General features: G+C 41.6%; 2 protein-coding genes and 1 long non-coding RNA gene across 11 annotated transcripts; 2 read left to right on the top strand and 1 right to left on the bottom strand.

Moving 5' to 3' along the window:
* Positions 1 to 132: 132 nt before the first annotated feature.
* Positions 133 to 14,208, top strand: IWS1 (interacts with SUPT6H, CTD assembly factor 1). Of its 9 annotated transcripts, none has more exons than XM_081189321.1 (15): positions 221 to 288; positions 1,260 to 1,311; positions 2,343 to 2,458; positions 3,174 to 4,014; positions 5,703 to 5,895; positions 6,091 to 6,148; positions 6,396 to 6,490; positions 7,044 to 7,194; positions 8,200 to 8,282; positions 8,475 to 8,604; positions 9,074 to 9,191; positions 10,427 to 10,538; positions 10,804 to 10,860; positions 11,017 to 11,128; positions 13,802 to 14,208. In XM_081189321.1, exons 2-15 carry the CDS (start codon positions 1,308 to 1,310, stop codon positions 13,931 to 13,933), a joined length of 2,202 nt encoding a protein of 733 aa, XP_081045447.1. In that variant the 5' UTR covers positions 221 to 288; positions 1,260 to 1,307; the 3' UTR covers positions 13,934 to 14,208. The 9 variants fall into 9 exon arrangements, with proteins under 9 accessions (XP_081045448.1, XP_081045447.1, XP_081045446.1 ...); XM_081189320.1 differs by lacking the exon at positions 221 to 288 and adding an exon at positions 295 to 457; XM_081189316.1 differs by lacking the exons at positions 221 to 288; positions 1,260 to 1,311 and adding exons at positions 295 to 457; positions 11,674 to 11,825 and having other exon boundaries at positions 13,802 to 13,941.
* A 580-nt stretch (positions 14,209 to 14,788) lies between these two features.
* On the top strand, positions 14,789 to 16,275 carry LOC308584586. Its single transcript, XR_014006933.1, has 2 exons — positions 14,789 to 15,202; positions 15,464 to 16,275. It is a non-coding gene; the product is annotated as an uncharacterized lncRNA (long non-coding RNA).
* On the bottom strand, positions 15,985 to 27,208 carry LOC308584581 (coagulation factor X-like). Its single transcript, XM_081189325.1, has 9 exons — positions 27,108 to 27,208; positions 26,347 to 26,476; positions 24,582 to 24,742; positions 23,817 to 23,841; positions 23,321 to 23,434; positions 22,786 to 22,920; positions 19,997 to 20,328; positions 18,484 to 18,601; positions 15,985 to 17,166 (listed from the first exon to the last, which is right to left on the bottom strand). The coding sequence occupies exons 2-9, from the start codon at positions 26,423 to 26,425 to the stop codon at positions 16,592 to 16,594; spliced, it is 1,539 nt and encodes a 512-aa protein (XP_081045451.1). The 5' UTR covers positions 26,426 to 26,476; positions 27,108 to 27,208; the 3' UTR covers positions 15,985 to 16,591.
* Between the last annotated feature and the right edge of the window lie 581 nt (positions 27,209 to 27,789).

Raw genomic sequence — 27,789 nt, 5'->3', positions numbered from 1 at the left:
GGTGCTGGGTGGGTACGGAAAATAACGGAGAAGTTCGCTCTCCAGACAGCGTTGCTGCACTACTCTTCTTTTTTTCTGTCTCTACGGGTCAGGCACACGGCAGAACGGAACGCCTTCCCTCCCTCACGTCACAGCGATATGGCCTCAGACCAGCAAGCCGCGCACGCGCAAGAGCTTCCGGATTCCATTGAGGGTGACGCCATTTCGCGGCTGCGGAAGTTCCTAGGTCCGCGCGGGGGCGGATGGGAAGGTCGTGGGTACTGTTGCTTCCGGCTTAGAAACTGGAAGGTGATTTTCCCATTTCCTTCCTTCCTTCTCCCCCCCTCAAACCCCCCACCGCGTCCCGGTTTCTGCGGTGCTCGCCGCCAAGCTCGGAGCCCCGCCCCCTCCGCTGGTCGCCCTGTAGTAGTGGGAGGCGGGGCTATGGAGACGGAGTATTACGGTGGGGAACCGTCAGGTACAGTCGGAGGAGCGGGGAGGTTGTGCTCAGCTTGCCTTAAGTAGAAGAAAGACTGAGTGGCAGGGGGATAGGGGGCCGGGGAACGGGCGCCCACGGGGGCAAGCAGGGTGCTGGTCGGGGACTCAGCAAGGCGATGCTACTCTGCTCTCAGTCACCCCTTTTTGTCGTGCCTTTTCATGATAAAAACTCGCGTGTGTATGTGCACATGCAACATAGCCCGTGACCCGTACAGCACGTAGCCTAACGGCCCTTAACTTCCATGCAGTATATTTGTGTTTTGCTCATAGCTGAATCCCTATCGTCTCCTCACAGTCTTGCACCCATAGACCTGGTGCTGATAAATGCGCTCACAAATATTTTGGCTGCCTGCATCTGATTTGGATTGCATTTTAGTGGAATTTCTGCTTCCAAGTTACATACATGCCCCTCCAAATTGAACCAAACAGGAGGAAGCCAAGATCACCTTTAGACCTGGACCGTTTCTTTTAGTTGTGTGAAACTTAGGCTTGCCCTTCGTGGAGACTGGGTAGGCTGAGAGAGCAAAAAGTACTTGTTTCAGCCCGCTAGCAGTGGGCAAAAAAACACATTCGGTTGCTTTCCACAGTGCTTGATCCATGTGCACTTTGTTAACCGTGCATCTTTCTGGATGATCTGGTTGGTCTTCAGCTCACTATCTCCAGTTAGTTGGTATAGTGTATGGGTTCCACAAAATGATTCTGTAAGCCACAAGTTGCTCCCTGCAGAAACTGAAGGCTCTTAGCAATTTCTCCTGTCTTCGACTTGCATCCTTGTTTTACAGCGATACCGAAAATTGATTTGTGCTTAGGCACGGCTAGCAGAATACAAAATGCGTAAGTCTTTAATGAAGTACAAAGAGCATCCTTTCATATATATATGGTTTGCCACATATTGATTGAGTCCTAGCCTCTGTGTTTTAAAGGAATATGTGCATCACATATGATCAGAGGTCTTGTTTATTTTTATTAGAGCACTTATACCCAAGCACAAAATGTAGACTGAATCAGCCCTCAGATGTCGAAACCCAGAGCGATCCTTGATATTTCACAAAATGGGAATGTGCTTCCCTAGACAAGTTCTTTTAAAGCAAAGTTTATTTCTATAGTCTAAAACAGACATAGGCAAACTTGACCCTTCAGATGTTTTGGGGCTACATCTCCCATCATCCCTAGCTAACAGGACCAGTGGTCTGGGATTATGGGAATTGTAGTCTCAAAACATCTGGAGGGCTGAGTTTGCCTATGCCTGGTCTAAAACAAGTGTGTTAAATGATATTGAAACATATTGGAGACAGTGTGGTTATATCATGAAAGGCTAAGACTGTCAGCGGCTGCTAACTAGGATGGATGTGTTGTGCCTCTGCTATTGGGAATTACAAGTAGAATATGTGCTGTTACACTTAGCTGCTGCTTGTGGGTTTCCAAGAGACATCCGTTTGGCCACTGTGAGAAAAGCATGTTGAATTAGACCTTTGGCCTAATCCAGCAGGGCTTTTAGGTTTGGGACTTATTTTCTGAAAGCAGTCACCACTTGTTGATTTTGCTTTGAGTCTTTTTAATTCTGTATTCATCTTTTTTAAAAAAATGTCTGCAATAGGAAGATTAATCAGTCATGTCTTATGTTGTTTGCCACCTTAAAAGCTAAGAGTATGGTGAATATAAAAATAATAGTAGCAGCCTCTAAGATTGTCCAATTTGTTGCTAACTTCATAGAGACTTTTTGGCTTCATACTGACCACATTGATGTCACCTGATGCTAGTTTTTTTGTATTTGAACAATACCTCACAAATTGTGACATTGTTTGCAAGTATTTAAAATTTTCGTTAAGCTTCATTCTGATCTAAAAACAAGTATCATGTTACAGATGATGGTGGAGCAACACCAGTGCAGGATGAACGTGATTCAGGATCAGACATGGAAGAGAACGGAAATGAACAGCACTCTGGATCAGAGAATGGAAGCATAGGACAACATTCAGAGGTAGTTGTGAAAGAGTTTCAAGAAATCCTGGTTCTTATGCATAGGAAGAAAACATTTCTTAATAAATATAACTTACTAAATAGTTGCTGATATTTGAAACAGCCCTAAATACATTGGGTGGTATCCAGCTTTCTCATCCTGTCAGTGCAAGGAAGGATTGCTACTTGTTCAACGGGAATTCCTTCCCCTCTGTGCTCCCTCTTCCATTCTCTAATCTGCTCCAGAGGTTGGAAGAACCCCCAGGACAGATGGAGGAGAATGGTGGGGAGAAGTCCTCTTGTGCAAGTGTAAATCCTTGCAGTGAGGGATGGTTACTTAACACTATTTAATACTTTGCTTTGGTAGAAAACAAAGGACACCACTTTTTTTGCAAGTGTTCACAGCTTTTTCCAATAAAATTATCAAGAAAATGAAATACGTAATAAATTTTAAAAAACAACCTGACAATTTTGCACAAATCCCTGAAATGCATTTATTTGCATCATACCATGTAATGTAGTGATGCTTCTAATACATTTTTTAAAATGGTTGTTAGCACAGGTATTGTAAAATAGAAAAAGAAATTGGTTTGTCAGAAGAGAAGCCAGACTGAAAAACAGACATGTGTGAACTGTTTCCGACACCTTAAAAATGTTTTTCATAGTTACATTCAAGCTTTTTTTCATCTTTAATTTGCCTTCTTGTGGCTTTCCTGAAATTACTTGTTTTTTTCCAGAATGAACTTAGTGATGGAGAAGATGACAGACAAACTACAGAACACCCCATGACAGACTCTGAAAATGAAGATACTCCAAGGCAGAAACATAGTGATTCCGAAAATGAGGATGCTCCAAATGATAATGTCAGTGACTCAGAAAATGAAGGGACTCATAGAGGTAAAGACAGTGATTCTGATAATGAGGATCGCCCAGTTCACCATGCCAGTGACTCTGAGAATGAAGATGCTGTAAATAACCAGGCCAGTGATTCTGAGACTGAGGAGCCTCCTAAAGGCCATGGTAGTGATTCTGAAAATGAGGAGCGCCAGAAGCCCTTGGCCAGTGATTCTGAAAATGAGGAACCCCAGAAGCCCTTGGCCAGTGATTCTGAAAATGAGGAATCACACAAAGATCATACGAGTGACTTAGAAAATGAGGAGCCACAGAAACGTCCAGCCAGCGACTCAGAAAATGAAGAGCATCAAAAATCGCATGATAGCGATTCAGAGAATGAAGTAGCTCCAAAACCTCTTGCCAGTGACTCTGAAAATGAGGAGCCAAAGGTTCAGCCCAGTGACTCTGAAACTGAAGATATTACCAGAAACAAACCAGAAATAGAGACCGGTGATAGCAACAAAGAACATAAAGAGGAGGAGGAGGAGGAAACAGAGAATGGTGCTCAGCTTTCAGACAATGAGCAACTAGGAAAAAGGCTTCAGGACTCTGACAGCGAGGAAGAAGACAGTCCTAAAAAACAGAAGCTAGTAGACAGTGATGAGGAAGAAGGGAAAGAAGAGGAAAAATTGACAAAGAGGAAAGCTACTGTCCTCTCTGATAGTGAGGATGATGAAAAAACACGTAAGGAAATACTAATTTTAGACCCCTTGATTATTCAGTACTGGTTGAATCCCTAAAGAATGCATGAGTGGACTTCTTTGGAAAGGTGGTGCTTGTTCTCTGATGGCTCATTCACACCTGCAGTCGCCACTTGCATCATTGGTCCTCCAAGTGATGAATATGCATATGTGAAATAGCTTAAGGATGGCTGGCTGAGTTTATTTCTAGTCCATGCCATTTGGTGTATGTCTTAGTTCCTGAGTTCATTCTCTCCCATTTATATTGCAGTTAATTTGCCCTAATATATATTATAAAATGTTGATTAATTTTACATGGTGATGCGAAGTCTGCCTTTAAAATATGTTTTTTTATTTAAAAAGTTAATTAAAAAACCCAGCAAGGAAAGTACAAAATACACAATTCACAATGTGCCTTTGAACAAAATGCTCCTGGGACATGATGACATGCTACCCTCTCAGGGACATTGCGTGCGGAAAATAGATGAGTGCCCCCATGGACCTGTACAGTTTCCCTGCAATGGATTTCATGTCATGTCCCTTTCAGAGACACTGCAACAGAAGTGATATTCCAGCCTTGGCAGGATTTTGGATTAGATTATCTTTGAAGTCCCTTCAAACTGGACTTCTGATAATGATATTCATACTAAATCAGACAAATATATGGGGGAAATGGGTGGGACTATATACTACGTGTGCTGTAACATTTACATTAGCCCAAAGTCATAGCAATAAATTGCAAAATGATTAAAAAAGGGAAGGAAAGAAGCTGATACCAGAAACAGCAATTTTCACAAAATATCCAGAAGTAAGTATGTGTCTTATTTACATTAGAACTTAATTTGGAGGACTTTCCCAAAATAATTAAACTGTGTCGGTTTACCAAGCAGACCTTGATCCAGTTTTGGCACCTGAAGCTTCCACCTTCTTTCCTTTTTACCTAATTGGATCAAGAACTGAGAGGGGAAATTGCTTCCCAGGCTGGTGCAGCAAAGACGTTCATAATCAGGCCTACTACAGTGACATGACGGGAGCAGCGCTGGCTCAGCACCCACTAGGACCATGTGCTGGATCTGCATCTGAACAGCCCCATTTCACGAGCTTTTGCTGTCTATTGCCCTTTGGGGTGGACAGATTGGGGCTTTACATCAGCAGGGATGAACAGAGGAACACCTCTGCCCCCTCCAAACCCCCTCTAGTACAATGAATCAGAGGTTTGGTTTGCTGTGCTAGTCTAGCAGGGACAAGAAAGGGAGGGAGGCACCAAAATAGAGTGTGCAAGTTTTCCTTGGTGTTTGATTCTGGCAGTATTTTAAGAGCTGTGATTGATTGTGCCTTCATCCAGGAAACTGTATATTAGGTTATTGATTCCATGTTATTGGTGGTACATGAGTCTTAAGATAGGCTCTCTGAAGTGTAATTGGAAGCTGATTGAGTCCAAAACCAAGTTCTAGAGGAAACAGATAATTGCTTTATAAAATTATTGTGACTGCTAAGTAAGAGATTTGCAGTACATCTATGATGGTATGCCACAGGCTTATTATATGATGATGATTATTTTTTCCAAAGCTGAGGTTGTTGACTACTAACAACTTCTTTGAATGATAAGTGAAGGAGACTTTCCCCTCTGCAAGTGTTGACTGTTTTTGGCTCAGTTATTGATGCACTTCTTACTTTGTCCACCTATGTTAGCAGCTGTAAAAAAAAGCCGCATAATCTCAGATGGTGAAGAATCTGATAGTGATGCTGCATCAGAGAAATACGAGAAGCAAAAGAAACCTCTAGACTCCGATAGCGAGGATGAGGGTGACAAGGCTGATGATGGAAAGAAGAAAGAAGAGAAGGATCTTTTTGGGAGTGACAGTGAGTCAGGAAATGAGCAAGAGTAAGTGTCTGTCAAGTAACAGAGTGGTACACTTGGGGCAGCAGTGGATGGAACATGGATGTTACATGGAACAAAGTTGATAAACTGGGTGGGGAAGAGGAATGCAGTTGCTGGAGTTCTCAGCTCTGTTAGAATTGAAGTGAACAAGGCTATAGGGAATTAATAAGAAAAACAAATAGCATATTTTTCTTGCAGAAACCTTATTGCAGATATATTTGGAGAATCTGGAGATGAAGAAGAGGAAGAATTTACAGTAAGTATGTTGAGAACATGTTTTTTTCCTTGTCTTTCCCATCCTCCCACCTTTTTTTAAGGCTTCCTTGTCTATATCCATTTAGTAGACCTTGTATTCTGTTGTTACTGAATTAAATTTCACCACTTCATCAGCCCTACTATGTGATAGATGCAATGTAGACATCCTTGGAAAGAGCAGCCTGGATTAAATGGTAATAGGAATTTTGAGAACTATTAAAAGGCTTGTGTTGTCTTTGTAACTAAAGGGATTTAACCAGGAGGATTTGGAGGAAGAGAAAGGAGAAAGGAAAGGAGCAGCTGACGATTCAGACTCTGATGACAATATAAAAAGAGGAAAGCAGTAAGTGTTTATTATGATTGTTACAAGAAACCAGATTTGATTTGTATACATATTTGCCTTAAAATATTTATATATTTTTTGTATTTTACTACATTTATATCCTGCCATTCCCCTAGGAAGCTAGAGAACATACATTGTCCCCCACGCCTGCACGCCATATTATTCTCAAAGTAGCCTTCTATACTAGATTAGACACAGAGAGTTCAACACCACTTGTAGGCTGTTGCTTTGAAATGTCTTCACATAAAGCTTCAAAGAAGAGACTGCATTAGGATAAGGGGCAGCTCTCATTCTTATCAGAGTTTGGATGTTCGGCTTCCCAAAAAACTTTTGAAAACTGGAACACTCACTTCCGGCTTTCGATCGTTCAGGAGCTGAAACATATGAGCACCAAGGCGTTCGACAACCAAGGTACGGCGGCAATGCCTACAAGCAGATAAAGTGCTTGTGTCGATTCTGCTTTAATTGACTGAAGTGACTTTGACACGTACACTCATAAGGCTACAGGGTGGCTAGTTCCAATCTGACTTCATGGAAACCTTCTGCATTACAGCATGGACTTCATGTCAGATTTTGACATGATGTTACAACGGAAAAAGAGCATGAGTGGCAAACGCCGGCGCAACCGTGATGGTGGGACATTCATTAGCGATGCTGACGATGTAGTCAGCGCTATGATTGTGAAGATGAATGAAGCAGCAGAGGTACGTTCCTTGCATTCAAGGCACAATTCACTCAAAAGAAACTCTAGGTTATGGGAAGCAATTTCTTTTGCAGGAGTGGCAATGAACAATTTGAGCTGAATGTTTTTAAATGCTGAATTTTTCATCTGCAAATACTGAAAGTACAAAGCATAATAATGCTGCTTGCAGAGCATTGTCCGCATCTCACAGTCACAGTGGCAGAGAGGCAGGTGGAGGCAATGGCAACACAGTAGCCAACTGGCAGAAATGCCCTCAATCTGTGCAAAAATGGCCCGTGGAAGTGTGGGATGATTAGGTGATGACAGCGGGAGCAGCTAATTGGTGGAAGCACATCAGTTTTGCACAAATATTCCATACAAATAATTACAGGTGGATAAGACGGGGAATGGTAGCAAGAAATGGGGATTTTGAGCATTAGAGAGGTAATAGCTGTCTGACAACAAGCTAACCTCATCACAAAGTTGAAGAATAGATCTAGGGCATAGGAGGAGACTGCAGGAGCAAGGCACTATCCAGAACAGAAGCTGAGTAGCCAGTGCCCTGCAAGCTAGTAATTAATAGACACCTTTCCCCCACCCCAAGATGCAGCAGGAGGGCAGTGAAGTTGTGCACACAATTGTTATGCACTACGTCTTACACAAATGCAGATATGTTGTCTTTGTGTTGTGAAAATGAGGAAAACCTGACACCTCTGTCATGAAACAACTGCAGCAAAATAAGGTGTCTGGACTGTGCATTGTAACCAAACAACCATACTGTTTTCAAGACTCAACTATAACATGCGTGTATGAGTATAATCTCTAAGATTTTATTTAAGGCCATGACACCAGGCAGACAAAAAGGCCAGCGAATTTTATACAAATGAAATTACTTCTTTGGTTTGCTTCTTCCTAGTTATTCTGCTAGAGGAGAATAATCAGGCTGCTTTACAAGTTTCTGAACTGGGATTTTGAGTGTTCTGCTTTTTTCTGCTTATTTTTTAATTACATCTATAACTTCCTGCAGGAGGATAGGCAGCTGAATACACAGAAGAAACCAGCACTAAAAAAGTTAACTTTGCTGCCAATTGTTGTTATGCACCTTAAAAAGTGAGTAAAAGCTCATCTAAATTATTTTTCCACATGATGGGAAAGAGGGAACTTGATGTGTTTCTAGGGCTGCTATTTCCATGTTAGAATGTCTCTTGTATTGGTTTTAGAACAGGAATGTTTGTGTAGTTGATGAATTGCCAAAAGATATTCCCATTCCTGCTTCTGATAGATTTCAATTTGAATTTCCAGGCAGGACCTGAAAGAAACTTTCATTGATAGTGGTGTGATGTCTGCCATCAAAGAGTGGCTTTCACCACTGCCAGACCGGAGTCTACCAGCACTGAAAATTCGTGAGGAGCTTCTGAAGATTCTGCAAGAGGTTAGTTTCTAATACCTAGCTTGTAGAATCAGCATTACTGATTCAGTTCTATGCTTTTGTGACAAGTTTCTGAGAGAGGATAGATGAATTATCCCATATGAGGAAGGTATTTGTACATATCAGGAAGATGAATGGCACTGCAACAATAGCATTCAAGTGTCCACAGACCTGTTTTCATTCTAAAACCAGTTTTAAAATGAAGCTGCTCTAAAAGGTATAAAACCAATGTTCCATAAAAGCAGTTAAGAAGGACCAGAGAAAGCTGAAGCAGTACCGAAATATTCCCAGTAGACTGAAATTCTCAAGTTTACCTGGGAAACTCGTCCCACTCTTTCTTAATATTTAAAAAAACAGTTTGCAGGTATTTAAGTCCACTTTGCTGAAACGTTTGCATCCTATGTACAGAATGCAGTCTTCAATTCTCAAGGTTTAGTAGGTGATGGTTTCCTGTGTGTGTATATGTCTTCAGTTGCCTAGTGTAAGCCAAGAGACCTTAAAACACAGTGGGATTGGACGAGCAGTGATGTATCTCTACAAACACCCTAAGGAGTCACGACCCAACAAGGACATGGCAGGGAAGCTAATTAGTAAGTAAATATCAGCTTTCATGAGATGCGCTGCACAGCCGTCTCATACTTCAACATTTGCAGTTCACAGCCAGCATGCCCCCCTCCCTGTTAAGTGTGTATGTGCTACAAAAAACCTTCAACCTTATAGAAGACTGTCTGTGGTGCTATATGAAGGCTATGTTTATTTTTCAAAGCTTGTATATCTCCTAGATTCCTTATCTTTCATTTCTTCATTAATAGTATATTGCAGTTAAGGGAGATAGGTATGACTTTAATGTAACTTTTGTCCTAACTAAAGTTAGACTTAAGCTAAATTAAGTACAAGGGGCTTGACAGCAACAAGTGTTAAAAATGTATATATTCTTATCTGTCCCAGTGTCTTATCATTTTTGCTGATAGTGTCATATCTTTAAATATGGTATGAGGAACCTTTGGCCCCAAACTCAGTCACAGCCATAATAGTTGGGTCAGACATGATGAGAGCTGTAGTCCATCTGGAGGGCCACAAGTTCCCCATACCTATTTAAATGCTAACTTAAAGTTCCTGTTTCTTCAGGCTACATTTTAGACTGTTAATTTGAACTAACATCTTAAGTATATTGATGAACAGGGTGGATGTTAAACTGCAGATACGGTGCATACTCCCCCCCCCTCCAAATTTAGCCACAGTCATTAGGTCTGGAAACACTGCTTGAAAATAGAAACCAGAATTTTGGAGTTTGTAGGCTAAACAAAGATAGAGAAGCCATTCACCCACCCTGTATATCTTAAATGGGCTCAGTATCTGTGTTAAATAGTGAGCAGTACAGTGGTGCCTCGCAAGACGAAATTAATTCGTTCCGCGAGTTTTTTCCTCTAGCGAATTTTTCGTCTTGCGAAGCACGGTGTCGGAAAAGTTTTGGAAAAGCTTCAAAAATCACCAAAAACCTCAAAAAAGGCTACCACACTGCGTTCTATGAGTTGCTCCTTGAAGTCAAGTCGCAACTGTATTAACGGTGTTAAGAAAAAGGAAACAAACTTGCAAGACGTTTTCGTCTTGCGAAGCAAGCCCATAGGGAAATTCGTCTTGCGAAGCAGCTCAAAAACTGCAAAACCCTTTCGTCTAGCGAGTTTTTCGTCTTGCGAGGCATTCGTCTTGCGGGGCACCACTGTAAGGCAAAATCGCCTGTTGGATAGTAGGAACTCCTAGCAGGTGCAGTATATATGTGTAGTGCTGCTGTCTGTACATTCACTTTTTATTTTAAAAACAACAGATGAGTGGTCTCGGCCTATTTTTGGTCTAACATCAAACTACAAGGGAATGACCAGAGAAGAAAGGGAACAGAGGGATCTGGAGCAGATGCCACAGCGAAGGCGGTTAAGCAGGTATCTTGAGCAATATTCTGCACTGCTAACTTTATAGCATAGGCTGATTTTCTTTCACACTCTGGACTCCATTCCCTGGAGTGTCTGGAATCTTAACTGGTTGAGAATCTTGCTTTTATTAGTATTCCGTTTATTTTTACTGAATTTTATGAATACCTATTCGTTTATAAATACTTACTAAATTATCTCTGTTTGTGTGAGAGAAATGGTGATGGTGATTGTGATAATAATTCTCCCGCAAAACAAAATCTCATTGTCTTTACAGCTCTGGTGGTCAAACACCCCGCAGGGACTTGGAGAAAGTATTAACAGGGGAGGAAAAGTAAGTCTTTTCTTTTTTTGCCATTTTAGTATCTCTAGAGAAGCTTTGTGCTTTATGTTGGGTGGAGCAGGGAGATGAGTAGAGAATAATTTGAGAGAAGAGATGCTAATAGCAATCTTATGTTACTTAGCAACATCTCTTGTCTTATTTCTTCAGAGCTCTAAGGCCTGGCGATCCAGGATTTTGTGCTCGTGCAAGAGTTCCAATGCCCTCCAACAAGGATTATGTGGTCAGACCCAAGTGGAATGTGGAAATGGAATCTTCTAGGGTAAGTGATTGAGAAAAAAGGAAATAAGTTTCTTCTGCAACATTGTGCCCAGACCAGTTCTAGTTTAGATATTATGGAAATCAGTTGAGCCTATCCTCACTGTTGCTTTCCATTCATTTATGTTGCATATGCCTTAAGTCACTATCCTGTCCAAAGACACTACATAAAATTCTATCCAAAATAGTTTAGTGTCTCAAAATACCACTGGAAAGAATTGAACATTCATTGTTGCTGGTGGTAAGAACCAGCAGTTCTATATTGATCTGGTTATGTGTAGTCTTGGACCCAGTAGTGAGAAGCAATCTTCCTCAATACAATCCTTTACTTCAACCCACAATATTTTTCTGCACTACTTTTCCCCCTAATAGCCTGAGGATTATGAAGTCAGTTGGTTTCCATCCTCCAGTATTTTACAACATGGCACTGGATAAAGTCCATGTTGTTTATTTGCAAACTTAGATAAAGGAAGAGAGCAGTTGTTTAAATGTATTGAAATTTTCTGTTCTTATTAATTGTTAGTCCTTTGACTGAGATGTTGTTTCTAGCCCGGGACTGTTAAGAAAGGTATTAGTCGGTTGGAAAAACACAAGAGGAAGTTTGCTGAACAGAAACGACTCAGCAAAGTACATCGAGCTGTCAAATTCAGCATTGAAGGCAACAGGATGCCCTTATAGCCTTGTAATTCTGCTTACCCCAGGTCTGAGAGGTATCCAGAAAGGATGTTTGAACAATGCATGTGCTTTAGCTGTTGCCAGTGTGCACTGTCAGACAAAGCAGCATGTCTCCACTAACTATAGCCTAGGAAACTTTATCCTTCTGGCACTGTGATTCACAGAGCAAGTCAGGAAAAACAGCTTTAATGTGCTAATATAAGTTTCCACAACTGCATGATCTACTAAAATAGGGAAATCACATTGTCAAAGATCACAAGCCCCCCTCCAGCAAAAAAAAATTAAAAAATTACTCAAAGGGTACAAAGTCCCATCACATTTTAAAGCATGACTAATCTTCCCTAGGGATACCTAAGATAATTTCAATACAGTTCTCTAGTGAACTGGTGATGAGTTTGTCTCTGCAAGTTGAAGCATGAATATCTAATTTAAGTGTGCATATAGTACAATTAGACTACTTTGGGATATGAAGATGACAAATTGTGTAAACTTGCATTGCTGTTTTAATGCACGTAGATAGGAGAAACATGAAGTGTACTTGCTGACTTTCAGAGAGTCCATATAATAAATGGGGAAAGCTGATCAACTAGTTTTCATTAGTTAAATTTAAAAGTGACTGTGGTCAGCTATCTGGAGTGAAAAATTTTCTGTTTCATAAGCTTATTAGCAACAGTGAATGGGAAATTGCAAATGCAGTGGGCAGTATCCAGCTAACTAGTTGTATTTCAAACCAGGGCATCAGATAATTTTCTGATGCAAACTGAAAATTACACTTCAGTATTTTATAGGAAATCCTGATTACTGACTTCGTGACATTGGACAGAATGCTGTCTATTACTACCTGCAAGACATTATTGCCTATAAGATAAGAGAAGAACCGTAAAGTGTGTAGCATTCTGAAATATGCTACAGAAATAATCAAACTTTAATATTTGAAGAGAAACGTTTAGAGAGATGGATGCCATAGCAATAATGATAGATGGTTATTTTTAGATTTTTGTAAGCTAGACTAAATGACTAAACAACAACAACAACAACAACAGACCTATTTGGATTTAGACACAGGAAGGAACCCACTTTCTGTGCATTTTGATTTTTTTAAAATGGGAAATAAGTAGAAACAGTAACTGGATAGTAATCTCCAGAGATAAAAATATCACTTGAATGCTTTGGAACAGGTGGTTAAGGAGATGGAGTTGCTGGATATGTTGAAGCCTCCCTGAGGAATCCTGCTTTAGAAGAGAAATCCAAGGGAATATACTATTAAGGGATTTGGATTGGGCTGGGTGTCATTGTGGGATCCTCTTGGGAAGGGCAAAAGTTAGATATATATGTTTGTATAAATAAATAACAGATGGCATAAAATGGGAGAGTTGCTGAGTTCACATTGTAATCGTTGCTTTTTAAAAAATGGATGCTGGGGCTCAACCTCTCCTGGTTGTCCTAAACATGGAAGTATATTACTTTTAGATGTGTTAAAGCATGGGTAAGCAAACTAAGGTCCGGGAGCTGGATCTGGCCCAATCACCTTCTAAATCCGGCCCGCGGACGGTCCAGGAATCAGCATGTTTTTACAAGAGTAGAATGTGTCCTTTTATTTAAAATGCATCTCTGGGTTATTTGTGGGGCATAGGAATTCGTTCTCCCACCCCCCAAAAAAAATAGTTCGGACCCCCACAAGGTCTGAGGGACAGTGGACCAGCCCCCTGCTGAAAGTTTGCTGACCCCTTAGTTAATGGGTAGTTACAGCGGCTGACGGTAGTTATAGTTCAAAACATCTGGAGGGCACCAGGTTGGCAGAGCCTGGAATAGAGAGTGCATATCCCTGTTACAGTCTTGGTTTGAAAATATGCTGTTGGAATCTCCTGTGGCTTTATCAGCTTCTGTATAGAAGGATTGCAGTTGCTGGAAGAGTTTGGTGTGCATGTTTTGTCCTTTTTGAAAAAAAGCAAATCTGGAATTCCTGCCTCTTCGTAAAAGTAAGCCTAAGTTTTCTTTTAAGTTCCAGGCAAGCTCCAAGAAAGGGGTCAGCCGCTTGGACAAACAGATGCGGAAATTCACAGACATCAGGAAAAAAAGCAGAACGTCCCATGCTGTGAAAATCAGCATTGAAGGCAATAAAATGCCATTGTGACTGCATCCAGGAAGGATATTTTCTGAATTCTGCTGTGAGAAGTGCACCTACAGACTCTTGGAAAGATGTCTACATTTTTTAAAATGAACTCTGGGTGTGTTTTTTAAGTGTATCTTCAGATTGTTGGTTCAGATGGTAGTAATACATGTTGGCGGAGGGTTGTGAACCCTGGATGTTGTTCATTATGATTGTATTTAACCTGGTCTCTTGTGTCCTTTGTACAGATGAAAACTTGTATTGCTACAGACCTCAGACATTAAAATCTTTCTGATGTGTGGGGCTGTGTGGTGCTTGGTGCAATGAATGTATATTTAGAAGGTTCAGCACAAGCTGCTGAATCCTGCAGATTGATAGGTGTGACTACAGTATTTTTTTATACAAATACACAGCCTGCCGTTGTTATATACACATGTCTAGTGACTGACTTAGTTATACTAGGAGTCTTTTACTTCTCTCTTGGTGCTAATGAAAAAGGTAAAGTCGCCTGTTCTACCTTTAAAACCACACTAGGAACAATCTTAAGTAATGCTGTTTCATTTTAGAGATAAGGGGCATAACCAGCTGAAAGATTACTGTGCCTAAGTCTAATTGGACTTAAGCATTTAACTGAACCTTTTTTCTGGGCTGTAGCCTATGTTTTAACGCTATCAACAAATGTTTTAGAATGGGTCTTTGTCACTTTGATCAAAGCAAATGGTAGTGACTACCGTAGTATTGGGTACACTTGTAATTACATTTAGTGATTCATGAGTGGTCTTACCCTTCTCTCTACCCTGCACCCCTCTCAGAAATCTGATACAGAGGGTTGGGAGTGCAGGGGGCACTGATGTTCTGTTGCACAAGCAGGTGTTTATACAAGAAAAAGGTACACGTGGGATACTAGAAACCTAAGTGGACTTGAAGAAAACACTTTGCTACTGTTTTTGTCTGATGGAATTCTGCTGTCAGGTTATATAACTGCCTGTTCTTCTTTTGCTCTGTAACATTGATGATGAGAATGAGGAAAAATCGCTTTTAATTTCAAAAGCTTTCTATAAGCGATCTTTGTTATAAAATATAATTTACAATAATTGAATAATCGTGAGAACGTCACAAAAATCCATGTCTTAATGCAATACTTCTGTCATTTGTTGAACCAGTTTCCTCTTCGTTATATGTAAACTGAAAAGCAGATTAAATCAGTTTTAGAGCTGGCATGTAAACAGGGGCAAAGCCATGGCTTGAAATCTTGGTTTATTTAAATCCCCAGTTTCCTGGATTGAACATACCGTATTTTTCGCTCTATAAGATGCACCAGACCACAAAACGCACCTAGTTTTTGGAGGAGGAAAACAAGAAAAAATATATTCTGAATCTCAGAAGCCAGAACAGCAAGAGGGATCGCTGCGCAGTGAAAGCAGCAATCCCTCTTGCTGTTCTGGCTTCTGGGATAGCTGTGCAGCCTGCATTTGCTCCATAAGATGCACACACATTTCCCGTTACTTTTTAGGAGGGAAAAAGTGAGTCTTATAGAGCAAAAAATATGGTAAGTGGAAACGGTAGTTTAACAAACCCAGAGGGAATTGCCTTATGAGGCGAGTGGCAGCACACTACTTAGTACTGGTTGAAATAAATTGGTTTATCAGACGCAAGGTTGTTATATCTGAAATGTGCCTGAGCACAAACAAATACTAGTAATACTTCTAGTATTAGAGAGATCCATCCCTAGCCTGGTGGCACAGTCCACCCCCGAAGACACTGATCATATATTTATAGAAGCAAAATGAAATAAATTTAGACACAACACATGGGTGGGTGGTGAGATCAATGTCTCTCTGAGCAGCTTCCTGCTGCTGATGTAAATTGTCCCCTCATTGTTCATCAGTCTCCACAGATCAGCAGAAAAGAGAATTGGCTACACCCCATTGTGTGAAGATGGCCCTTTGGCCAAAGAAAGCTAGCTATTCCTGCTCTAGAGAATTTAAAGGAATTATACCTCTCCTGTGCTGTTGAAGCTAAAAAACATTATAGTAACACGAGTGGCTAAGTGTATGCCAGAATAACTTTCCATATTGGACACATGAAAAATTATTTAATGATGTTTTTTATGCCATTAATCTGAATGGGTGCCAGGGAGAATCCCTGACACGACAGACCAAGTGTACATACATTTCCCATGCAAAACAGCAATTGCCTACAATTCTTACGTTCAAAAACATGTCCAAAAATATGACTGTTACTTCGTAAAGTATTTGGGGTTACTTAAGTCACCATGCTCAGCAAGGTGGGGGGCTGCAGACTAGATATTTAATGAAGTTTAAGTTGGAATAATTATGAGAAATAAAATTGCCGTGGCTAGGTAACAGATTGCTTGAGTCCTCTTTCACATCCTGGTTACTGCTTCAAGACTACTGCAAGATGTATGTGTGTAGAACAGTGAACTAAACGTACTACACACTATTACTCAAAGGAAATTGGCTACAAAATCTTCATTTTTAAAAAGTTATTAAAATAAAGTTATCCCCAGCTGAAGATATGTGTGTAAAGTCTCCCATGCCTCATATTTCTGGATACTGGAGCAACTTTCAAGAACAGCTGAGGAAGCGGTCCTGCAGTGTTAACTGTGTACACAAGTACTTGCAAATAATTGTCAAATGTGCAGAGAGTATATTGCTTCTGTTACAGGGAACGTGAAAGTCCTTCCGAATCAGTTGTGCTTTCAATGGTTTCTTTTATCCATGAAATGTAGTTGGATACACGTGTGTAAGCCCCATATTTTCCCACTTCGGCGCAGCCTTCCCCCCAGCTGACAACCCCCAGGAGATACCAGGTGCTGCGATAAGCTACAGCAAAAGGTCCTCCACTGTCTCCTTTACAAGCATCTTGTGCTTCTTCAGCATAGCCTGCACAAAACATGTTGTCAGTGATGAGCTTCTCGGTTGACGGCCTGCAAGTGTCTGCGCTCACAATAGGCAAGCTGACTTTCATGAGGAAGCGAGTTGACTTACCCTTGCTATGTGTAGCACCCCATCCACTAACCATTCCTGATGCCCCCTCTCCAATCAGTAAAGTAGTTAGCTGAGGGTTGGGTAGGCAGATGGGGAGTACGTGCTCGCTGAAAACCACACTGCTGGTCAGCTGGATCAACGCAATATCATTGTTGAAGTTCGTAGAGTCATACTGAGGATGTTTCCAGTACTGTCGAACTCCCACCTTTTGTTCATGCCGTTCTCGCTGATGTATGTCAAAATCTCCTGAAAGGCAAATGAAATGTAAGAAGAGTGTGATACCTTTGTGCAGTTAGTTGTTCCTAATGGAAACAGGGGGCAGGGAATTAAAGCTGATTTTTAAATAGCCTTAGGAGAAATAGGAAAAGGATCCAAAGAAACCAGTTTTAGTGTGCAGATCCAAAATGTTTTAAGTCACAGTCTCTTATTCAATTAATGTTCTGCCATAAGTCTGCAGCTTATGTGGGTATTAGGTTCCAGGGATCACACCAAAAGCCAAAACTGTGGACAGGTGTCTCCCCACTTACACAGGCACGTGTACCCTGGGCACGTAAGCGAAAATTGCATAAGTGGGGAGCACCCTCTAAAAAATCTCTAAATGCCCATTTTCTTTCTGCTTTCCAGCTCTCTCCCCAGTCCAGATCAGAATATCTGGAGTTGAAGCTCTTGGGTTGGCTGGAAGCTGGAGTATGCGTAGAAAATCAGCGGCTGCTGCTGCACTACCCCACACAACAACTGTTAGGTGGGGCAGCTAAGCAGCCTAAACAAAGCCCCACTAAACAAAGCTCCAGTCTCTTCAGGGCTTCCTCCACCCAAACTGATGTCCTGATGGCTCTGGGGAGGTTTTCTGTAGCTCTCTCTTGCCATTTCCTGGCATGATTCTATCTATCTATCTATCTATCTATCTATCTATCTATCTATCACCTATCTATTTATTTCCTTCCTGGCACTGGCTGTATACGCTGTCACACGCAGGTGGGGGGTGGGGGCGCGGGGTGCCTGTGTAGTAAAAAAACATTAGGTTCAATGGCAGGTGCCATTGCCAAAGTCATTTTTCCCATATAGTGATACCTTGAGTTACAAACACCTTAGCTTACAAACACTTTAGGTTACAAACTCCGCTAACCTGGAAGAGTTACTTCAAGTTGAGAACTTTCCCCCAGGATGAGAATGGAAAGCGTGTGCCGGAGGCGCAGTGGCAGCAAAAGGCCCCATTAGTGAAAGCACGCCTCTAGTTAAGAACAGTTTCAGGTTAAGAATGGAACACCAGAACAAATTAAGTTTGTAACTATAGGTACCACTGTAAATTGCAGGTTTGCTGTATTGCACTTCAATATCAAGTCTTCCATGAAAGTGCGCCCACAAGTTTAACTTAAAAACTGGCAATTTGTTGGGTGCTGATAACAACATTGGAAAAGTTTGTAATTATATGCACTAATCTCAATGACCTTGAAGGCTCTTTTAAAAAAAATAGTGAAACAATGATAGATGTAAGAGTTCATTGCATCTTCTTGGGGGCATGCTTGGAAAAGAACAAATCTTTTGATTGTCTTTGTGGCTCACCTACAGTAACTTGATGTGGGATAACTGTATCCAGGCAGTGTGCTGCAGTGAGCACCCACCGACTGCTGATTAAGCTGCCACCACAAAAACCGTAACCTCTCTTATTTTGGAGCAGTACCTATGGGGAAAAGTAACACTGTTGATTCACTCAATCAAATATGCATATACTCTACACAGCAGTCGTGCCTGCCATGTGAAACACCCTCCCATCAGACGTTGAGGAAATACTGTAAACAACTATCAGACTTTTAGAAGACATCTGAAGGCAGCCCTCTATAGGGAAGTTTTTGATATTTGATGTTTTACTGTGTTTCATGTTTTAATTCCTGGAAGCTACCCAGAGTGGATGGGGCAACCTAATCAGATGGAGGCATATAAGATTGTTGTTGTTGCTGCTGCTGCTACTACTGCTACTGCTGCTACTACTACTACTACTACTACCACCGGTACTGCAGGCATGTTCAGATAGGAACCTTTAACAAGTTATGGAAAGAAAACAAAAATCCAAGGAAAGGAGACCAATAACCAGCAATGTATGGAGAGATGAAGGAATATATGTACAGTGGTGCCTCGCAAGACGAAATTAATTCGTTCCGCGAGTTTTTTCGTCTTGCGAAGCACGGTTTCGGAAAAGTTTTGGAAAAGCTTCAAAAATCACCAAAGTCTTCAAAAACCTCAAAAAAGGCTACCACACCGCGTGCTATGAGTTGCTCCTCGAAGTCAAGTTGCAACTGTATTAACGGTTTTAAGAAAAAGGAAACAAACTTGCAAAACGTTTCCATCTTGCGAAGCAAGCCCATAGGGAAATTCGTCTTGTGAAGCAACTCAAAAAACCAAAAACCTTTTCGTCTTGCGAGTTTTCCGTCTTGCGAGGCATTCGTCTTGCGAGGTACCACTGTATGGGAATTTTCTTTAAAGGTAATTCAGTTATTTAGCTGTGAAACAAAATGCAAGAAGGGGGTCTTAAAGAGAGATATAATGATGTGCAGCAAATGTCTCTACGTATGTGGGATACATTTGCAGCTTCCCACAGGATCAAGCAAACAGACATTAGGGGACAATGTTCCAACAAAGGCCCATCTGCATTATACATTTGAAGCAGGATCACACCACTTGAAACAGCCATGCTTTCCCCCCAAATAATTGTGGGAACTGTGGTTTGCTCAGGGTGCAATTTCCAGAGTAGTTTAACCATCACTCCCTCTTCTCGTGAAACTGGGAATTACAGCTCTCTGAGGGGAACAGAGGTCTCTTAACAATTCTCAGCACCCTTAACAAAGTAGAGCTCCCAGGATTATTTGGGAGAAGCCGTGGCTTTTTAAAGAGCTTTAAATGTACAGTGCAGATGGAGCCATGCTGTTGAAGGGGAGGTGATGACAGATGCTCACTGTGCAGACACAGAGCTATTTTGCTGTTTGTTTAACGTCAATTCACTGGTCATATGACCTGGCCCTGCCATTGCACAACTACAACAATGTAAAGTGAGGCAATTTTGTCAAAACAGTATCTGTACCTGCCAGGGACAGACTCCTGGGCGGCAGAATGAGCCTCCAACTACCCTGGAACCATCCATTTCAGCACTGTTATTGAAGTTGAGCCAGCTGAAGGAGTCTGTGAAGTTTCCTTTCATCTCTTCGGTGCCTTCTTCCTCAGCCTCTCCCTCCATCGTGTCATTCAGGCTTGCTGAGGAGTTGTAAGCCAGTGACTGATTCCAGTGGGCCACGTTCTCCTGAGCAACTCTTGTATCCGTCCCAGTCATATCCCAAGCATTAGTTTGGTTGTACTCTTCTGATCCTTCCTTGTTAGAGCGTGTTGATCTCTTAACCAGTCCACAGGCAAAGCGATCTTAAAAGGGGTGGGATTAGACAAATTTGTTGTGTGTAAAGCAGTCTGTTTAGACAAGTAAGTGAAGGTGGCAACACCACATGACATTTCCTGGCATTTATATCCCATTGCTTGTAACATGAAAAGTGAGGAACCTAAGGAAGAATAATCACTTTCAACACATCAGAAGATTTCTGCCCCACCCCCTTCTGAATCAATGGGGGGGGGGGGAAAGGGGGGGAGAAACATTCCCCACCTCCTTAACTGTACCAAATCCTTAGAGATAGGGTTGGGAAGACCCAGGTTCAAATTCCTCCTCAGCCATGAAGCTCATTAGGTGACCTTAGGCCATTGGTTCCAGCCTATCCTACTACCTCAAATGGTTGGTATGAAAATAAAAAAGAGAACCATGCACTCTGCCCTAAGGGCCTAAGCGGAAAGGCATGATATACATGTAAATAATAAGCATTCAAAAATACTGTAATGTACAGATAGGCCAGGATAATTGGTTCTCATTTCTGAAGGGTGTGAATTAGTATTGGGAAACAGAGAGCCTAAAGATTGGTGGTGTGGTGCATCCAGTGCTTTTTTCCGGGGGGGGGGGGGATGGACGCAGGGGTACGCATACCCCTAAACATTTTGTAAATCTAAGTTTAGCCTTATTTCAATATGAGTAGGAAAATGAGAGTACCCCTAAACATTTTTTTAGGGGAAAAAAACCACTGGATGCATCAGAGGGGAATCAGCTGTTTGGCAATTCCTTATGGGGGTGGAAAGCTGAATTAATAATTTGGATGTAGCCATTAACTGGCAGCAGGTGCAATTACAATTGCATAGCAAATAAAAACATGCTGCAGGATACAGTTCCTTTTAGTGGGATGTTTGGCTCTGGATGTTCACAAAATGCAAGCTTGGCCCTAGGCAAACAATGAAGCATGCAATTAATACGGTATCTATGTTGCTACATCCCAATCCCAAAGAAGGGCAGTGCCAAAGAATGCTCCAACTACCGCACAATTGCACTCATTTCACATGCTAGCAAGGTTATGCTTAAAATTCTACAAGGAAGGCTCAAGCAGTATGTGGACCGAGAACTCCCAGAAGTGCAAGCTGGATTTAGAAGAGGCAGAGGAACCAGAGACCAAATTGCAAACATGCGCTGGATTATGGAGAAAGCTAGAGAGTTCCAGAAAGACATCTACTTCTGCTTCATTGACTATGCAAAAGCCTTTGGCTGTGTCGACCACAGCAAACTATGGCAAGTTCTTAAAGAAATGGGAGTGCCTGATCACCTCATCTGTCTCCTGAGAAATCTCTACGTGGGACAAGAAGCTACAGTTAGAACTGGATATGGAACAACTGATTGGTTCAAAATTGGGAAAGGAGTACGACAAAGCTGTATATTGTCTCCCTGCTTATTCAACTTATATGCAGAATTCATCATGCGAAAGCCTGGGCTGGATGAATCCCTAGCTGGAATTAAGATTGCCGGAAGAAATATCAACAACCTCAGATATGCAGATGACACAACCTTGATGGCAGAAAGTGAGGAGGAATTAAAGAACCTTTTATTGAGGGTGAAAGAGGAGAGTGCAAAATATGGTCTGAAGCTCAACATCAAAAAAACGAAGATCATGGCCACTGGGCCCATCACCTCCTGGCAAATAGAAGGGGAAGAAATGGAGGCAGTGAGAGATTTTACTTTCTTGGGCTCCATGATCACTGCAAATGGTGACAGCAGCCACAAATTAAAAGACACCTGCTCCTTGGAAGAAAGGCGATGGCAAACCTAGACAGCATCTTAAAAAGCAGAGACATCACCTTGCCAACAAAGGTCTGTATAGTAAAAGCTATGGTTTTCCCAGTAGTGATGTATGGAAGTGAGAGCTGGACCATAAAGAAAGCTGATCGCTGAAGAATTGATGCTTTTGAATTATGGTGCTGGAGGAGACTCGAGAGAGTCCCATGGACTGCAAGAAGATCAAACGTATCCATTCTTAAGGAAATCAGCCCTGAGTGCTCACTGGAAGGACAGATCCTGAAGCTGAGACTCCAATACTTTGGCCACCTCATGAGAAGACTCCCTGGAAAAGACCCTGATGTTGGGAAAGATGGAGGGCACAAGGAGAAGGGGACGACAGAGGACGAGATGGTTGGATAGTGTTCTCGAAGCTACCAGCATGAGTTTGACCAAACTGCGGGAGGCAGTGGAAGACAGAAGTGCCTCGCGTGCTCTGGTCCATGGTGTCAAGAAGAGTCGGACACGACTAAACGACTAAACAACAACAACCACATGTTGTGCTGGTATGAATGTAAGAGATAATTTTCACAGAATTATAAACTCATTCTAAGTGGCTAGGAGCAAGCCAACATTGCTTCAACTTTCAGCAGCAGGAGGGAAAAATGAGAACGAAACATTTTGTAAGATGGAAAGCGCTATTCCAAAACATGAGGGGCATCTCAATCAGTATTGAGTACCTGACGGTGTGCACCTCTCTCCATCTTCACTTAGTGTATATCCCAACGCACAAGAACAGGTCACTTGAAGCGAACGTTCATTGTCATGGCAATATTGCCAGCAGCCACCATTCTTGTACCAGCATTCAGATTTCTCTGCATTAGAAGTATACATTTTATTTTGGATCATTATTTATCATGTGTAATGGATGCTATGATATGGCTGCATAATAGGCAGTCATTATACGTAACATGTCATAGATGCTATTACATAATAGCAACAGGTGCTGTAATGCAGCTACACGGGCAACAGAAGGACTTCTGCCAAAGAAGTCTGGAAACTGTAATATATCCCTCAGAGATAAGGGTTCCCAGCACCCTTAACAAACTCCAGTCCCAGGATTCTCTGGAGGAAGCCATATGTTTTAAATGTGCATTGAACTGTTTTCAGTTTTGTACTTAAGCCATTCAGTGTTATTGGCTGGCAAAAAAATATCTTAGGGAAGCAAGCAAACAAGGTAACAAATGTTCATATCAGCCCATATTCTGTACTCACCTATTTCACAGTGGCTCCCTCCAAATCTGGGAGGACAAGTGCAAACAGTTATATAGCGTTTAACCTTGCAGATGCCACCATTCTTACAGGGATTCTCTTTACAAGTGTCCAAATCTGTATGTAAGGAGAGAAGCTTGTGATAAAAATCAAGGCATTAAAAAGATGGCCTTGCGGGGGAGAGAGGTATTTATTTATTTAAATGCTTTACGCTCTGCAATACACAACACAGTTACAACATTAAAATTACATACAAAATTAATGTCGTTAAAACTAAACAAGGAAGATGGGGAAAATAATCTAACACATATCAGTATACATTTAAAAAAAACCTCAGCCTAGCAAGCCAAAAGCCTGGCAGAAACAAAAATGTATTCAATGAACAATGGAAGATCAAGAGGGATGAGACCAAAGGAACCTTCTGAGGGCTTTACTGGCCTTCACTTTGCATTAGGAACCAGTTGACAGCACAAAAAAGAAGGAAATGAAAATCTCTTACTGTTGTACATGAACCAAAACTCCACCTGTAAAATGGTAAAAAATAAAATATTGGGTAAACAGGCTGCGTAATCAGAAAGGACTTTCCATTTAAAATATATATATATATAAATGATTTTCTGTATTAGTTAAATTAAGATACTTCTGATGGATGAAACTGCCTACTTCTATATATTGCCATCCCCCATTGTTCCAATGCTACAAATCTTTGCCTTACTAACTCAGGTTCTTACATAGTACATTGATCCCATTCATACTGGGTCTGGGTCATAGGAGAGAAAATAGGCAGTGACCCACCTACCTCTTTAGTATGACATTCCGTAGAACCTGTGGAAGTTGGTGTAAAGCCCCACCCATCATACTTGAGAGTATGGGTAAGGCAAGACACTTTTGTTATGTTTAATCATTGATTTTATTTGTTGATTTTAGTAAGTTATAAGTTTGAGTTATATATTTTCTAACTATTTCCCCCCTCTTCCTTCCCATCCTTTCTTCCATACGTCTTTTAGACTATAAACCTGAGGGCAGGGACGGTGTTCATTTTTTAAAAATGTGCAAGTTGCTCTGGAAGGTTTTCCAGCTAAAGAGTGGGATAACAAATAATTACAAACAAACAATTATGATGTTGATCCATATGAGTGGGACAGCAGACTATTCTATGCCCATCTGATGTGATTCACTCTGTGGGGTATTTGGATAGGTATATCTCATTGTATTTCACAACTGTCCAAACCAGCATTAGATTTCCTCAAGTTCAATTCCTCACCGTTTTCTCCTCTGATTTGAAAATCTCTCTTGCCTCTTCAAACGAACACCTTTCTTCATTGCATTCTCTTTCCATATTTCCTTGGCGAACCTCCTCCAAGAAATGGTTGGCACGTTTATGAATTCTCAGGATTTGGCTTGCCTCGTCTTTTCTCAAAAAAACTACCGGTATGAAAGCAAAATGAGCTGGCACTATGAACCTTGATTCTTCCATTCAAACTGCAATCCTGCAGAGTTCATTCAGCAACTTTATACCAACAATTTAGTAAATAAAAATGTTAAGTAACTGACCAACAGAGTCACAGATAACTCAGTTCTCTCCCCCCCAACATAAAACCTGCCCCCCCATTAGATTCTGGCTACACTCACGTCTCTCAGCATAGCAAAATGCAGCTCCCTGCTTTTCCCGACAGCAGCAACAGCAGCAGAATCAAACACAAAATTAATGGACGCCCAGGAAACCCAGGGGAAAAGCACCAATCAGAAGAGCCAGAAGGAGAAGGTGAACCAATCGGATAAGCTGGAAGCAGGAAGACCCCTGAATAAGTTGTGGCTTGGTCTTTTGGCTTCTTTTGATCTAGGTGCTGCTCCTCTCTGGCTTCAAGTGCTGTTGCTGAGCTGCTGGAGCAAACGTCTCCCAAGGCAGGCCACAGGAATCAGCACTGGCATCCGTGCCAGTGGCGGCCACTTCACCTGCAGACAACCAGCAGGTTCAGTAGCAGGATCTGCCACTCCTGGATCACAGAATCATAGAGTTGGAAGGGACCAAAGCGTCATCTAGTCCAACCCCCTGCAATGCAGGAATCTGAGCTGAAGCATCCATGACAGATGACTATCCAACTTCTGTTTAAAAACCTCCAAGGAAGGAGCGTCCACCACCTCTCGTGGGAGTTTGTTCCACTGCCAAACAGGATCCTGCCACCTGAGGCAATGGCCTCGTGGTGTGTAGTAGTAGTAGTTGTTGTTTATTGAGTTTATATACCGCCCTATACCTGGAGGTTTCAGGGTGGTTCATCACAGTGCTAGCCCTGGACCTGGTACCGTTTCATCACATACATGACAGAACATCAATTATACAGTGACATCCACTAGACTCACATTTGAAAGTTTGGAATAATGTTTCCCCATAGGGATCTGTGGTTTGGGCAAGGCGGTTGGGTAGAGGAAAGTGTTTAACAAGGGGGGGTTATGTTCCCATGTTTCCTTTGAAGACTCAATACATTTAAAAAATAATAATATTCAGGCTGAAATTCTAAACACATTTACTAGGACTCACTCAGCACAATGTTACTTAGTACCAAGTAAGCATGGATAGGATTCTGTTGCATGTCTCCTTGTGTGTAGAGCTAAGAAGTTAGGTAGGAGGCACACTAGGTCATTCCCCCCCCCCCTTATGTAATACAGTAAGTGATAGGGGGAAATATTTGCTGACAGTGATGCAACTCCAGGGTTAATCCCAGGGTAGAAATTAGGCGAGTAAAATAGAAGGCACAACAGTGATTTAGGATGGAATTCCTCTTGTGCTTACAGTTAAGTACTGATAGTGTTAGGTCTTAGCTATGGTATGGATATTCATATTGTCCTCTCTGTTTTACCATAGGGGTAGCTAACCTGTGGCCCTCTAGCTGTTGCTGGACTACAACTCCCATCAACCCCTGACTAATGGCTGATGGGAGATAAAGAGTCCAACAGCATTTGGAAGACCGCAGTTTAAGCCACCTCCAATCTACAGTCACAGTTGCACTCTGTGGATAATAAGTACCTACCTGACAATGAACTTGGTAGGCTGCTGTAGAGGGAGTACACTAGTAAAAGCAAGGCCACACCTGAGGAAACTTTAGCCATTATACAGCTGAAGTGGCTAGACTATTTAGCGGGATTTGGCATATAAATTACCTACACGTGGAAGAAAAAGAACACCAATGTATTGCTCAAACACAGGAGATGAGAGGTAACCAGGAAAAATGGGAGCAAAACCAGGGGAGTGGGGACTGGATTAAGGGAGAAACAAATATAGAAATAAAGGGATTAAAAGGCAAGAAAAATTCACAACTTTGAAGGATTTTAACTATCGTCTAAAACCAGTCAGTTAATGCATTGCAATAGTAACTCAGCTGCTCTGCTCTGTCAAATCTGAATGTGGAGAAGATGGGAGCCTCTAATAAATTCAATCTCAAATAGCAAATAATAGATGCATTTTATTGGTAAAGCTGATATCTTGAGGAGAGAAGCCAGTTCCTTTGACTGTCCTGTTTGAAGTCAGAGGAAGGCATCAGATTGGCATAGCTTATCCGTTGACTTTCTTACAGTTACTGATGGATGCCAGATAAAATTTTCAAGTAACACATTTACTTCCAATCTTTACAGGGTAAGGGCATCAAGCAACTGAAACCTCATCAGAAATGAAATGGTATGGATGTTGAAAGGAAATGTGCAAAATAAAAATTCCAGGTTCCATCTAACACCACTTTTCCTAAAGGAAGCAGCCCCCAGGACAATGTAAGATAAAAAGACTGTGGTCTCTTACCTGATTAGGAAGGACAAAGTGCTATTTAGATCAACAGGAAAGAAAGCTATGGGAATTTATCTGTTGATGATTAATCTACCACAAATATTGACAAAGTAGCCTGGGCCCTCTGGATGGGGCACCCTTTCAGCTGAAAGAAAAGAGTATTTAATTCAAAAGCTGATCAGATCCTAAAATGCCATTACAGTGGTACCTCGGTTTATGAACTTAATCCGTTCCGGAAGTCCGTTCTTAAACCGAGGCACACTTTCCCTAATGAGGCCTCCTGCTGCCAGTGCCCTTCCACCGTTTAGATTTCGTTCTTAGACTGAGGTAAAGTTCACAAACCAAGACACTACTTCTGGTTTTGCAGAGTTCGCAAACCGGATCGTTCGTAAACAGGACTGTTCTTAAACTGAGGTACCACTGTACTCTAATTATGGTGCTTTTTAAATATAAATGTTCACACTTCAAAGGGGTGTGCCCACCATCTGAGCTAAGCCAGGTGCCTGCCAGAGAGAGGGCCTTTTCCTACAATTTTTACCTGTATGTTCTCAATCTGTTTTTCATGCTCCAGGTCATGGATTTCTTCACAAGTGTACACATCCTTTATATACAATGCTACTCCTCCTTCCTTCCTTCCTGTTTAAGCTATTCCTTTTGAACAGGTTATACCCCTCAATTCCTACATTCCAGTCATGAG

Source organism: Podarcis bocagei (genome assembly GCF_964188305.1).
Source record: "Podarcis bocagei genome assembly, chromosome: 4".
NCBI classification, from domain to species: domain Eukaryota; kingdom Metazoa; phylum Chordata; class Lepidosauria; order Squamata; family Lacertidae; genus Podarcis; species Podarcis bocagei.
The sequence above is the reverse complement of the archived record's forward strand: the minus strand, read 5'-3'. Positions and strand labels throughout refer to the sequence as shown.